General features: G+C 42.7%; 2 protein-coding genes across 4 annotated transcripts in view; one reads left to right on the top strand and one right to left on the bottom strand.

The window, feature by feature from the left end:
* Positions 1 to 3,441: 3,441 nt before the first annotated feature.
* On the bottom strand, positions 3,442 to 12,945 carry zbtb45 (zinc finger and BTB domain containing 45). Its single transcript, XM_071504991.1, has 6 exons — positions 12,809 to 12,945; positions 10,332 to 11,675; positions 9,808 to 9,942; positions 6,897 to 7,037; positions 5,012 to 5,285; positions 3,442 to 4,074 (listed from the first exon to the last, which is right to left on the bottom strand). The coding sequence occupies exons 2-6, from the start codon at positions 11,379 to 11,381 to the stop codon at positions 3,650 to 3,652; spliced, it is 2,025 nt and encodes a 674-aa protein (XP_071361092.1). The 5' UTR covers positions 11,382 to 11,675; positions 12,809 to 12,945; the 3' UTR covers positions 3,442 to 3,649.
* Positions 12,350 to 14,525, top strand: part of myom2a (myomesin 2a) — a 58,419-nt gene continuing 56,243 nt past the window's right edge. For all 3 annotated transcript variants that reach the window (XM_071504983.1, XM_071504985.1, XM_071504984.1), the window contains exons 1-3: positions 12,350 to 12,600; positions 12,849 to 12,894; positions 13,384 to 13,489. In XM_071504983.1, the coding sequence (XP_071361084.1) occupies positions 12,506 to 12,600; positions 12,849 to 12,894; positions 13,384 to 13,489 (247 nt within the window). In that variant the 5' untranslated portion in view covers positions 12,350 to 12,505. The remainder of the gene's footprint in view (positions 12,601 to 12,848; positions 12,895 to 13,383; positions 13,490 to 14,525) is intronic.

Below are 14,525 nucleotides of genomic sequence, written 5' to 3'. Positions count from 1 at the left end.
CACAGTACGTTACAATGCGCTGACATGGCTTCAAAGCACAAATATTACAGTACTGTACAAGGGTCCGCCTCAGACAAAATGCACCAAAACCACTTCCACTGCTGAGGATAGATCAAACCTCTGAAACAGCTCAACACTGCTTATTTACCAAACCCAGACGGCAGCATGGTGTTGGCAACTGGCAAATGAGGTAAATATTTCCAAAAAAAAAAAAGCACCAAAGGTTTGGCGTTGAAATTTATATATAGCTTATAACCAACAGTGAGTTGGAGGAGTTTCTGTCCAGTTTCTCTTAAACTCTTTTTTAAAAATCTTCTTTTCAGCCACAACACTGGAGAAACAAAACTACTGAGTCTGCAAATCTGTTTGCAATGTTCAGAGGCCAATGAACACACGCTGCCAGGCCTGCCCCGTGTAAATAAGCAGTTTTTTCCACATTTAAATGGGACATATTTATGTCAATATTTATAGTGATGTCCAGGCTGAAGGGGATTTGAATCTACGCCTTTGCTGGATTCACTTTTTTAAATGAAAATAAGTTTGATTAAAGTGATTTTTTTTTTTTTTTTTTTCAAATTATTTCATCACTCGCAAGTTTTCAAGCTCAAAATGTCTTAGTTCTTAGGGACAAACACTTATGAAATCATGTCAATTAGAAGGCTCTTACAAAGCTTAAGTAAACTCCTAAATATCATTTAATGCTTTGACTGACAAACATTAAGGAAAATGAGCAAAAAGCCGGGACACAAAACATCTTTTTAAGATCACCTTTTAGGTGTAAAAGAAAGAGTAGAACAAAAACAATCTTAGGCCAAATACTTCAGGGGACAACAACATCTAGGTCTAAGTAACAGGATGTGCAAACTTAATTGTGCATAGAGATCAAATTGTAATAAATATTAATGTGATAATTAACATTATCACGAGTTTGACTTTGTCAAAACTTGTAGGGGTGATTGTACATTTTCATGATTAATTTAGTTTTACTAAAATGTTAAAAAGATTTTTTTTTTTCAATAGTGCTGCAAGAAAAGCTTTTATTGTTTTTAAGCAACAAACACTTCCCATTTATTATTAACCAGAGCCCCAAAAGACAAACACAATCAAACACTCAATAAAAATCCTGATAAAAGTTACTGATTTGTCATAGTTATTCAGCCAAGTTTAACTTCCTGTGAATGGCTCTTTCACTTTAAAAGTTTTTTTTTTTCTTTTTAAATGTTCTGCCTTATTTCTGCATCAAAGAATCACATGAGCAACAAATAACAAACTGAGCGTTATAGCGATGTACAGGAATTTTACATAGAAGTACTTTAGTAAGCTCTCAAAAAGTAAATGGATCTATCTTAACTTTAGTTTTCACTGTTTCTTCGTTTTGATGTAGCTTAAAAGATGTGAAGCATAATGCCTGTCTTTGGACCACCGAGGTAATTGTAGGTGTGTGTATGAGTGTGTGTCTGTGTGTAAAACATGCTGAAATGTTTCCCAAACATTTCCAATGAGAAAATAGTGTCCCTCCGAGCCGTCAGGGGCTCGTCCTGGTTCGAGGTATATGATCCTGGGGCCGACCGGTGGCGCCTGTGGAAAATGTTACAAAGCTGTCTGATGGATGATGATGAATTTCATTCACGCTGCTGTGCGTCACGCCTCCGCCTCCCCCCCCCCCCCCCCCCCCCCCCCCCCCCCCCCCCACACTGTAGTCTCACTCTGCTCAGACTACTTTCCTTCTTCATTGAGTCATTCATCAACAACCCTCTTTGTCACCCTGGTTTGCTCCTGAAAGGCGCCGGGATCCATTCCCATTCAATTCAGTTAATTCAAGGAGAGCAATTTTTTTTCACCTTGATGATTTTTTTTTTTTTTTTTTTTTTAACAAAAGGTCAGCTGTAGCCTCTTAACAACACACATTCTCTCTGGTGAGCGTGTGCTACAACATAACTTCATACTCAAAACTCAGGTTCTTTTTATTTGCCTCCAGATCGTCTCCTGTTTTTTCTGCTTTCATGAAGTGGAGTTTAAATGTGCAAATGTTTGTTCAGAGGAAACATTTTTGACTCTCTTCACCTAACTTTTCACCACCTGAAGCTGAGCCTGAACATTTTACTGACCTTATATGATTCATTGTGTTCACAGCTGAGAACTTAATTTAAAAACAGGAGGAACAAAACACTAATGCTCCTTATTTAAGTCTCCACTGATCTACTTTATCAACTTTTTATGAATATTTTGAAGGCTTCACTTGCAGCTAAATTAGGCCATAACATTTTTTTGGGGGTTTTTTTTCAACTGACAGTGAAGTTTGCAGCATTTTCTTATCACCAACCTCTTGCTGTGGATCTGCAGTGACATACTCCACAGTAACACACGGTCTGGGTTGCCTGTGTGTTGTATCTAGGCTGGACATTGAAACTACAGTGAGAGGTGTTTTATGTAATGTTGCTGGTGTGATGTCAATAAGACATCAACAGATCTTTTCTCTGTCTATTTTCACTGGGAACTGCACGTCGCCGTGAAAAATCGGCACGACACTGAATCTCTAGATCACGCCAGCACAGCTGCGAGGAGTGCGAGGCAGAGTGTCCGCTCCAACCTGTTAACACGAGTGCCGAAATGAAAACCAAGACGTTCCACACCCGCCGTGCATGCTGTGTGTTCCAGGCCTCAGTTACGATGGTGAAAAACCAGCAGAAGGAAGATAATAGAGAGCTGAGAGCTGGCCAACACAACAAGCTGTCAGTACAGTTTGATTAAACAAGACCTCTGACATCTTTTCTGACAGCTCCTATGTTCATCAGAGCTAAAGCTAATATGAAAACTTCAACATGAAAAGTCTTTTTCAGTAGTTTTGAATATGAATCAGTTTTGACGACATTTCACTCACCTGCTTTGCTACAACAGGACACCAACGGTCCCCAGTTATGTTCACAGATGTGATTTTAAGCACCAACAGAACTGAACAAACTCCAGTTTTCAACTTGAATTAAATGAATTGAAGGTGAATCCAACCCTGCAAACCCCCTCCCCTCCAACCCATCCTTTCCCCTTATGTTTCTAACTTGCATCTCCATATAAACCAAATCCCCATCCCACCCTCACCTCCACCTAGATACCCTACAACCCCACACCCCCCCACTCCCTCCCGTCCATTCCCAAACCCGCTCTGTTTTCCTAACGTCTTTGGTGACTCTCTGGTGTCTTTGAAACAGGGTTCCTACACATCCTCCACTTCAAAATTCACAACCTCTTCCCGCCAAAGACTGGATTTTTAAATGGCTGCTCAACAACATGTGTGATTGTTAGCAATGTTGCTTTATAGCTTATGATTAGTCGTCACAGCAACAGATGTCACAACACAGGAAATGACAGTAGGCTCACAACTATGCAAGATGGGTTTCCGTAAAAGGGGACTACTTTTTTTTTTTTCCCTAAACTTTTCCATGATTTTTGTGCAATTCCAAAACACCTTATAAATGTACATAATTTTCCTTCCAGCCCTGTGTAGGAACCCTGATTAAAGGTGGCGTTACGCTAAAACAAGGGGAACCTGTGCCGTTCCCGCCAGAACAAAACATCAACAAGGCTGTTAGGACCAAATAAGGAATGGGCTCACTGACCTCCCCCTCTCCCCCATATCTCCCCCTCCCTCTCTCTAGGTGGAGGAAGCTCCGTGGCTGGGCATGTTGGCCATGCTGCCAACCATGCCAGCCGCGCCAGCCATACCTGAGGGCCCTCCCAGAGCCGGAGGACTGTGCTTGGTAGGTGAGGTCATGTCGGCTCCACGCCCCTGGCCTTGGCCTTGGCCCTGGGCCTGGGGGGCGTGGTGGGCGTGCTGCAGGGCGTGGCGCTCCAGCAAGGTGCGGTGTGTGAAGGCCCGGTGGCACACGTTGCACTGGAAGGTGCGCTCGGCACGGTGGGTGCGCATGTGCACGTTGAGCGAGCTTTTCTGGGTGAAGCGCTTGCCGCACATGGAGCACTGGAAAGCCCTGACGCCGGTGTGCACCACCATGTGTTTGAGGAGGTAGTCGCGCAGGGAAAAGGAGCGCCAGCAGATGGAGCACTGATGAGGTTTCTGACCTGCAGCGCACACACACACACACACACACACACACACACACACACACACACACACACACACACACAGTACACAGCATTAAAATCAGTTAACGTTTACCTTTCGTTATATATATTTTTCTACATAAGAGAAATGTTCTTATTAATATTATGATACTGTTCTAAGCTGCATCAGCCATAATATATATAGAAATAATATAATTAAGTGATATTTGCAGTCTCTATATCTATAAATATTTGCATTTTTACACAACAAATGCAAGTTGTTTGTCTTTTCTCTTGAATTTTCTTTGAAATTCTGATAAATATAGTTGAAGTATCAGCAGCTCTTTAAGACACTGGTGGCATTTCCCTCATTTTCAATGAAAAATCAAATTAGAAACGTTTTAACAGTCAAAGTTGTTTCCTTGCAGGTTTTGTTGATCGTTTATAAATATAGTGAATATATATATATATATAATGACACTGGATGTTTGATGAATGAAAATAAGAGGGACAGAAAAGCTCCACAACAAGCTGACAGACACAAAGTCTTGATAGATTATTATATTATGGATTTGTTGTGGTAACATGTTACCGAACAGCTGCCTCCTCACTCATCCAGCAGACACAGAACAACCTTGTGTTTATCTTAATGAAGGTAAATCTAACGTTAACTTTGCTTTTAGCTCTGGTTTTGGTCTCCACCAGCTCGTCTCTAACTGTGTCTGCTGTTTGGTGCTGGGCAGGTGGTGAAGAGTGATTTTATCGACTGAATGAGTGAATGTGTTATAAAACAAGAAGAATGTGATTAAAGAGACAGAGCTGCAGCGTTGGCGATGATTCTCTGTAGTTTTGTCACTGCAAAACGAACCCCTTTCACATGACACTCACATCATCTGATTCATCCTTTATGTAAAAGACATTAAATCAATAACAAAGAGAAGGAGGCGTGTCGTACCGGAGTGGATGAACATGTGCTTGCTGTAGTTCTTCCTGGAACGTAAAGATTTGCCACAGTGCGTGCAGTCGAACGAGGTCTCAGATCCCTGGGAGGAAGGGGAGGGGCCTGCTGAGCAGGAGGAGGTGGTGGGAGGCGGGGCTGGGGTCATCGGCGCCGGGGGTGGAGGCTGCTGACTGGGCTCCGTCCCCGCCATGCTGTCAATCCCACCCATGGGCCCGCCCACGTAGAACGGAGCTGGCTGCGACTGGCTCACTGGGTACTGGAACAGAAGCTGAGGACGAAAAACAGTTTCTGTGAGAATAAAAACCACGAACTGAAGAACCATGTTTTTCTGTTCATTTGCTTCTTCTTTTAGTTTTGTGTATATATCTCTGAGTATATCTCTGAGTATATGTATGTCTTTGTGTGTATTTGTGTGATCTTTTGTTCAATTTGGGAGAATTTTAAATCTTCAAAACCTGTATTTTTATTACACATACGCAGTTTCATTACAACACAAGTTCTTGAAGCAAAAGACAAGTTTATATGTTAGTTAATGTGTTATTATGTGAACCTAATGAATGAATGAATTATTCACTGTATTGTCATGTATTTACCTACTTTTGTTATCTTTTAAATACTTCTTATTTGTCAGGTGACTTTTGTTTCTAATTTTGTCTTTCTACAATTACATAATCTCTTTGGAAGCACAATATTAAATCTGTCTATTAAAAGTAATTAGCAATAATTACCATAATCATATGTAACATGTAAACTAAGACACTAGAAAGTAAAATTATTTTTTTCCCTGACTTCTTCAAAAACAATACAGTCTTTTGAAATAAAAATAGAATTTCAAAACCAACTTTATAATTCTATTCAAATGATTTAATCGCAAAACATAAATTACAATTGAATTTTTTATTCCATCGGCAAATACAACTCAGTGACAGTGGTTCCACTTACATTTACCTTTCCACATGCTCTGCTCTACAAAACCTAAAGAGCAAATCTAAGCCTTAGTTATCTCACCTGTCAATCAAACTATGTAGGTGGGACCTTGGAAAAAGTCATTTAAGTTTTCTATGTTTATCTTTGATTCATAGTTCAGAACAAATTTTTTCCTGTTCGTCACCCCATCATCAAAAAAACTGGAACATAATCAGTTTGTCTGGGCTGAATGAAGTGTCGTTTGACTTTAATTACCAAAATCCTGCTCGTCGTCTTTCACTGAGACAGTAGTTAATTACATGTTACCTTTGACAGCAAACAGTTTGCATTCGACCTAAATCCATAGATTTATGATGGATGTAGCCCCCTGACTCCGCCCCAACTCCTGCTGGTTTTGGCTCTAATTAGCTGCAATAAGTAACTGGGTGCGTTACATTTAGCCCAGACATAATGATTTTTCTTCAAACCAGAATCTTGAATATGCAAATGTGGTTAATTTCAAAAATTCAAAACTACTTTACTGGAAAGTCAACTCTCACTCTCTTGTGTAAGCTGCATATTGGATCACGACTGGCTCCAAACTAGTTGTGACACCGCAAAATTGTGCTTGTTGGTGCAGGTTTTAAACTCAGATTTATGGCGAAAACAGAACTTTTCCCTGCAGCAGATGAAATGGGAAACAAGCTCTAATGTCAAACCGTGCACATACATCACTCTGCACAGTGAAGCTCAAACTTCTAAATTAAGCAACAATGAGCAAGACACATTTTTAAGCGGAGGGGGGCTTTTATTTTGTTAACTCAAACAAGCTTTGGCACTAATAGTATGAGCAGAAGTCTAAAAGTCAGGAGACGTACTGGAGATGACTTATTACCACTCTGACAATCTTCAGACTCTACACCATCTCTGTAGGAACATTTTGTGACTGCAGTTTTAATTTAATGAAACTGACCTGGTTGTTCATGGACTGTGTGGTTGGGGGCGGAGTCAGAGGCTTGTTGACCCTTCCTCTGGGGTTGAAAGCCATGGCCCGTGGAGGCTCGCTCTGGGGCCAGAAACTCTCAGAAAACACCCCCTGCTCATCGTAGAAATCCTGCACACACACACACACACACACAAAGATCCCAACACACATATCTCAGATGAAAACATCTCACACCACCAATTTTAGCAGAATATGTTTTAACTTTAGTTCAAGGATAGCTGGAAAAAAAAACCAAACAAACAAAAAAAACCCCCAAAAACCAAACAACAACAAATCTGCAACCAAACACTTCCTCGTTAAGCCTTGAGATACTTACCTGCTCCATAAATGTAAATCCTTCCTGTCCCTGAGCTCCAAAACTCCCCTGGTGAAACATACTGTATGTGTTCAGCTCGACAAATGCGTGCATATGTAAAGAGACAAATCTCTAACTGCAGGTTCATTAGCACTCCCCTGCGTCTCCTTTCATACGCAGATATGCACAGACCACATCCCTCATTACATGCATTTACAATCTTTTCATTTTGTTAAACTGCACACACCCGAACGTCGGAGAGATACATTTGTGAGTTGCAGTCTGACCAGTCAAGCTACATACATTACTGTCAAAACTGCAGTTGATGAAAAGCACAGTTTGATGTACAGCTAGGGAAGTAATTTAAGAGAACATAACTCCATGGCTGGAACTCGTCAACTGTGAAGCAGAAGGAACTCCCAACATGAGTCTAACTTTACATACACAGAGAGGCTGACCGAGGTTCACCAGCCATTTCGGGGAATACATATACTATATATATTTAATTTGATATTGAAATTGTGGTATGAATCATTATACGGTATATTTTCTGGAAATTTATTTCCAAAAAAAGGTGTGTATTTTGGTTTATTGGTCAAATTAAATACCTGACAAGTCAAGTCACTTCATCATACATCATACAACACTGTGCAGATGTGATTAACATCTGGCTGTGATCAGATTACCAGTCATAACACCTTCAGGTGGTGTCTGGCCAAACCAATCACAATCCAACTGCAGTGCATTCTGTGTTCTTTTAACATCTGCATGAACCTTTTTTTTCCCTCATCCAGATCCAGAGGAGTTTAAAGAGAAAAGTACCTCATTAAAAACTGTATTTAATGGAAAAATACTTTACACTTTCACACTAATGCACTACTTAGCTTTTGCTTTAAATGCTGTTATATGTACTGAAGTCTTAGTGATTTCAGATTTTTCTATGTAATCCATTTTTAACTTATTTTAATTATGCATTTATTTAATTTATTTAATCAATGTTATTATATTTTCATTATTCCATCTCATTTTACATTAACGCTTATCATTCTACAAGTTTTTAACATGTTTATGTCAAACAGTGACGGTGAATGACGCTTTCTCCAGCACCAAACAGGAAGCAGCAAACTGAGTTGACAGTGAGCATGGAGGTGACTCCGGTGAGGTGCAAGAATGTGGGTCGTTGGGTTTAAGGCTGCCATGAACACAGAAGGGAGGCTCGGGTAATTGGACACAAGGAAAATAAAACAGGAAATCATAAATACAAACTCCAAACAAAGTCATTACAGGGGCAAATAATGACCAATTTAGCAGTGAGTTACTGACTTTATACAAATATAATAATAATGATAATAATAATATAGAATTTCAAAGAGCAAAAAAGTCTGGGAAAAAGAAGCTTTTCTTCCTGTTATTTTCCACGATGAGCATGGTGGGAAATAATCTCGAAGGAATCCAATGTGACACTAAAAACTCTGACTTATCACTTATGATCCATTGTCTTTAGAAATGAGACGGTGTCAGACTTTTAAGTCTTGCAGTGTATGATAGACATTACTTTACAAGTCACGAGTCCAAGATGAGTTTTTGAATAAATAAACAAGGCTGTTTATATAATGGCAATTTATCACTGGAGTCTTTTTTTTGTCAGAAGTGACTAGGTTTTGACAGTTTCATTGGCATCTACTGTAAGGACTTGGGTGCATTACTGACTGATGAGTCATATTAAAGCTATATTTATGTTTTCTAAAATAAATAATCAGTGCATATATGTTAGGAGCATAAAGATACACAAGTGTGTATCATGAAATCTATCACAAATTAATCAAACTTCACATTTGCCATAAACGTGTTACACCTCGAGCACATCACAAGACACAATAATCTGAAAGAAGTTCATTATTTTCAAACAGCCTGTGCAAAGATATGTCAAGTTAGAAATAGCTTTCTATCATGTGAACTAAAGGACAGCAGAGGAAAAACTTGCCCAAAGACAGAGAATTTGATTATTCCAAGCAGTGCTGGGTAAACTGATGATCACATACTTTTTCTTTGCATGAAAAACGTATCGTCTTAACGTGTCCTGAACTGAGTGGATCATTCCATTTCCAATCATAACTTACTCTGCAGCAGTTTTGAGAAAACTGACAGGCAAAGCTGAATTCTTTTGACTGTGTGGCAGATGTTCCCTGTGTAGTCTGCAGGGTACAGCAGGCTGCGGCATAAATCTGCTCCACCATGTTTTTTTTTTTCCTCCGCTCACTTCAGGAATTGTGACAGAAATGCTGAGCATATATCCAACATAATAAAAGGTCATTCTAAAAGTTTCCTTCTAAAGGAAAATGTGAAAATTTTAATCAAAATGTTACCTTGCAGTTAAGGCTCAACACTTAGAATTAGCAAAATGCTTTATACTATATTGTCCTTCTGCAAGCAGAGGTTGATAAATTATTCAAAAAAACGTTCAATTAAAGTCCTTGATATATTAAAAAAAAAAGATTTACATCTGTAATATGGCTTTACATTTTACAAACTCTTTTTTTTTTTTTTTTTACCAACGGCTCTCATAGCTGCAGTTAAACCCACCTGTCCAAAGCTGGCCATGGATTCCTGGGAGCCCTCCTGCTCTCCGTCTCGTCTCCCATCCTCCAAGGCATAGACGGTCCCATCTGCGTCCTGAACCCCTTCATCTTTCACCACCACTCCTTCTCCTCCCAGCACCTAAAGAAAGAAAAAAAAAAACTCATTTCAATCAGTCAAAGTAGTAAAGAAATTACCTGTACAACCGTCGTAGGGCACAAAAAGGCAGCAGATAGTCTTCAAGAAGAAACGGTGCATTGACTTGACTACAGCCCCTTCAAGCAGGTACTAATAAGTTAAATGACGTACAGTAAATATGCAGAAGTCCATAGAATGTCAACAAGGCAATTACTGCTGAAACTAAAACGAGAGCTTCTCTTCGATTGTGCAAAGTGCAGAAACATCTCAGCCATATACGCCAATGCAGTGTGAGAAGAGGGAAAAGCAGAAAAAGAAAGAAAAAACAAACCGTTGCAGCTCTGCATGCCTGAAAGCTGTAACCATGGCAACCCTTCCCCTTATCCCCCTACCTGGAGTCTTAGCGGCTGCCTCTGCTTGCGGCTGTGGCTCGCCCCCCTATCTCTGTCTCCATCCCTTCCCCGCTCTCTCCCGTCCAAGTCCTCCTCCTCGCTGTATCTGTCCATCCCCACCAGGTCATCAGAGAGGTCAGTTGTGTTGCCGCGGAGGCTGTCCCTGCCGATGCTGTCCACACTGCCCACACCGGAGCTGCAGCCCGCTGAGAGGTTCCCTGTGCTACTAGTGTTGGCTCCGTTGGCCGTCTGTGCCAACAGGTCTCGGAGCTTGTACCTGACGTCCTGAGTACAGCTGGAGCCCTGCTTCATGAGGATTGTGCCGGGGCCGGAGCCCATCCCGTCGCCGCACATGGAGCCGGGGCCCATGTCGCCCAGCGCCATCAGACTCACGGTGTTAGCCTGCTCCATCGGGCCTGGCCCACTCTCACTGACATTAACGCTGGCACCCCCCAACCCCCCGCCCATGTTACTAGCCCCGCATTCAGCCATGAAGTTAGAGAAGTTAGCGTAACCCCCACCACCACCGCCCACAGAGCAGCTTCCACTGCCACCACTCTCTCTCCCTTTGCCCCCACCACGCTCTTCCTGTTTAGGGAGAACTCCTCCGAGCATCCCCCCTCCTGCTGCTGCCGCGGCTGCAGCTGCGGCCGCCGCCCCTGCCGCTGCCTTCCTCTGAGAGATTATCTGGGTGCACTCGTCAATGACCGTCTTGATCTGCAGGATGCTGGCGGCCGTGAGGATGCAGAGGGCCTGCGACTGCAGCACCACCAGAGAGCCGCTGTACATGAAATCCACGAGCTGCTTCACGGTTTCGGCGGGCACCAGCGGTGGCACAGAGATTTCAGAGTGACCCAGCAGCAGCTTGTCCTGGAAGAAGGGGCTGCCAGCTGCCAGGACGCAGGCGTGGGCACGTAGCGAGGCGTCGTGTATCCGCACGGTCACATCGCAGAAGAGGCCTTCACGCCGCTGCGTGCGCAGGGCTTCCAGCACCGACTGGCTGGAGTTGTGAAGGTGGATGTAGTGCACAGTTTCTGTGCCAGACGCCATGGTCGGAGGGGGCGAGTCGCTGGGGACCGGGTGGGAGTGGGGGTGGGGGTGGGGGAGGGGGGGGAGGTGTCTGGGGTTTTGCGTCAGCTTGAGGGATAAGGAGGACAGGGAGGGAAACGGGTACAGTGCATGGGCCACGGTGGGGCCGTGTCCCTTCAAACAGTCATGAGTCTGACGGAGGCTTTCAAACTGCTGCTCTGCTGCGGTTTAAGGAGCTGCCTTTGTTATCCTGAGGGGGGGGTGGGGGGGCGTCAAGAGGTCGTTTCCACCAGCTCCTCCGTCTCTGTTAATAACCTGTTGAACACATCATAACCAGAGCGATTAAACACTAAGCCACTGTATTAAATATTCACATTAGTCCTAACATGACCAGTCTGTGAATCAATTAGTCACAATCAGCACCGAACAAATTCAATAGCTGACTAATAACTTAAAGCATTGATGAATAAAAAAATGTCTCGTATTCCCTGATTCCTGCATCTTAAATGTAAAGATCTGCAACATCTCCTTGTCTTGAATGTCTGGAGATTAAAGAGAAACTGTCACGGTTGTTTCTTATACATTGCACGGTGCAGAATCAATCAGGCTATCGGATTAATAATCGATATATTAATCCACAATGCTAACGATCACCAGCTGCAGCCCTGGTCTGACCATCTTCTCGTGCCTATGGCAGAGCCGCGGCTGCAGGCGACCGAGGCGGCGATCGAACACCTGCTGATCGATCACCGAATCAGACGCGTGCATCAACACCTGGAACACCTGTTTTGGGACAAATGACAGCACGTGCTGCAGCCGTTCCTCCGGTCAGTTAATTTTTGACCGTCCTGCACCGGAGGAGAGGGGGGGTTAAAGGTGTGGGGGTGTGGGGGGGGGGGGGCGCACGGTAACGCAACACCGACGGTGATTAGACTGTTGGTTATTGCGCTAACCAGACGCACAAAGAGCGGGGTCGTTGCCGGTAAAGGTGAAAACGTAGCAGCCAGTCCCGGTAAACAGGTAACCGACGAGCCAGCGGCGACGGCCACGGGGCTAACGTTAGCTAGCGTTAGCTAGCGTTAGCTGTTGACATTAGCCGCTCAAACTCCCGCACGGAAATTTGCACGAAATGCACAGACTTACACATGCAAACCGGGCTTTTCCTTCGACTAAAACACAAACGTCAAGTGTTAAATGTCGAATGGCCGCTGGCAGTGCGCCTATCACAGAATAAAAGCAGGTATAAGAGCTCCCTCCCTACGCTACGCTATACAATGCTAACCTAGCTAGATTACTGGCTAGCTAGCGCAAATTGCCAACGGCACAACTAGTAAAGTTAGCATGCTAGCTAACGGACTGCCACCCATTTTTCCACGGCGCTCGGCAGCGTTACACCCAGGCAGTTTACAGTTGGTGTCACGGCATGTTGTTTAATCGTGACTACATACCTGCGGTGTGCAGTGACAGTCCGGCGCTTGTGAGTTTCAGGCAGATGGATGCAGCAGGAAGCCCTCAGTGTAACGCACCCAACCTGGTGAGAGCTGGAGACAAACACACATGCACACAGACACACACTCTGACTCACACATGCACTCAACAGAGATGGGCGCAGAAAGGGATGTGAAGCCTCCCCTGCTTCACAACAGCAAAGCTATTCCCAACTGTTAAAGTAGCTGCAGTACTTTTCTCACATTAATACAGGTTCACACACACACACACACACACACACAGCCATAGAAAAGTAGGACAAATGTCTGCACACAAACCCACAACACGCATGGATAAATGTATTCCAGATACCTTCCAGAAAACACGCATGTTGTGCATGTTACTCATGGGCTGGGTGGCCTCAGCATAAAGGAGGGAACAAACACAAGATATTAAATGAACTGTATTGCATAAGGACAACATAACAAACACCATTATGAACAAATTCTGCACTCATTAGTTTGCAGGGTGTATGAATGTGTATCAAAGGGCCAAAAGAGCATTTGCACACTGTGTTGTCTTCTCTGTGCTGTAGCTTTATTCTGGGTGGATAAACTTCAGTGGCAGTGGCGGCGGGTCCGGAGATCTTAACACAGCACGATTCCTGCATCAGCTTGTACTCTCAAGGGTGAAGACTGAAAGTGAGTATAATGCAGTATAGATGAGGAATGTTTAAAGCAAACTGTGCAGAAAAGTCTCAAGGAAAATGGCAAGAAATGAGTCAGTTACAGGCCCTTTCCCAGGTGATGAGCTGGAGCGAGGCACGGCTGAAATGAGATGAATGTCTTTTAAGATTAATCAAGCAATCCGTTAGACAATCAACAGAAAATTAACCAGGAACTATTTTGATAATTGGCTAATACCAATGCGGGTGCTGCATCTGACAGCAGGCAGCTGTTTATTTGTTTTAAGGTGAAGGAATACTTCGGACTGAAATATTTAATTTAATTTATTTAAACTAATTTCCGACTAATTGTTGTTTTGTGGAATTATGTAGCAGGCGCTATGTGTTCTAAAGGATGCCACATAGTGGTCTTTTCCATTAAGAGGTGCAAATGTTTTTGAAGACACTTCTACAGAATAGTATAAAATGACAACATGGCCTTTGTGAGTGATGAATGAGTACAAATCCGGAAACATACAGCCAGGTTGATAAGCTTGCCATCAACCCAACAACAAGGTAAATCTTTTAAAAGCTGCCATTTTTCAAACACCCTCCCTCCGTCCGTCATGTACATCTCGAGGCATTTTGACAAACACTTGAGGGATGATGTATGTTGTTTCTTTATTTCACAGTTCATTGGGATATTTTTCCTATTAGTTTACTCCTTTAGTCTTTAAAATGTCATGGAAAATGATCATAGCAGTGTCACATCAAGCTAACATATTGCACATACATTATCGTTATATAGTTAATCTCACATTTGTTTTTGTTTTTTTGATTAATTGCTGTTTATTTATGTGTCAGAAAATAGTGAAACGTAGCTAAAACACAAAGATCTTTAATTTACTGTCACAGAAAACCTGCCAATATTCATATTTCAGAAGGTGGCACTGGTAAAATGTTTCTTGAGAAATGAAAAATAATTGATGCTGAGCTGTAGCATACATCAACACCACAACTAAAGCTTCATGAGAAGATGGTCTCTCTCTTCCTGCACATAAGTGCACCACATT

Source organism: Trachinotus anak, unplaced genomic scaffold (genome assembly GCF_046630095.1).
Source record: "Trachinotus anak isolate AG129_WGS33_773 ecotype Australia unplaced genomic scaffold, CSIRO_AGI_Tana_v1 ptg000019l, whole genome shotgun sequence".
Lineage (NCBI taxonomy): Eukaryota > Metazoa > Chordata > Actinopteri > Carangiformes > Carangidae > Trachinotus > Trachinotus anak.
The sequence above is the reverse complement of the archived record's forward strand: the minus strand, read 5'-3'. Positions and strand labels throughout refer to the sequence as shown.

Coding starts and splice junctions, on each gene's coding strand:
- zbtb45 (XM_071504991.1), bottom strand. CDS start 11,381: ATGGCGTCTGGCACAGAAACTGTGCACTACATCCACCTTCACAACTCC. Junction 9,943..10,331: donor GGCAGCCGCTAAGACTCCAG/GTAGGGGGATAA, acceptor TTCTTTCTTTAG/GTGCTGGGAGGAGAAGGAGT. Junction 7,038..9,807: donor CCATGGCCAGCTTTGGACAG/GTGGGTTTAACT, acceptor GTGTGTGTGCAG/GATTTCTACGATGAGCAGGG.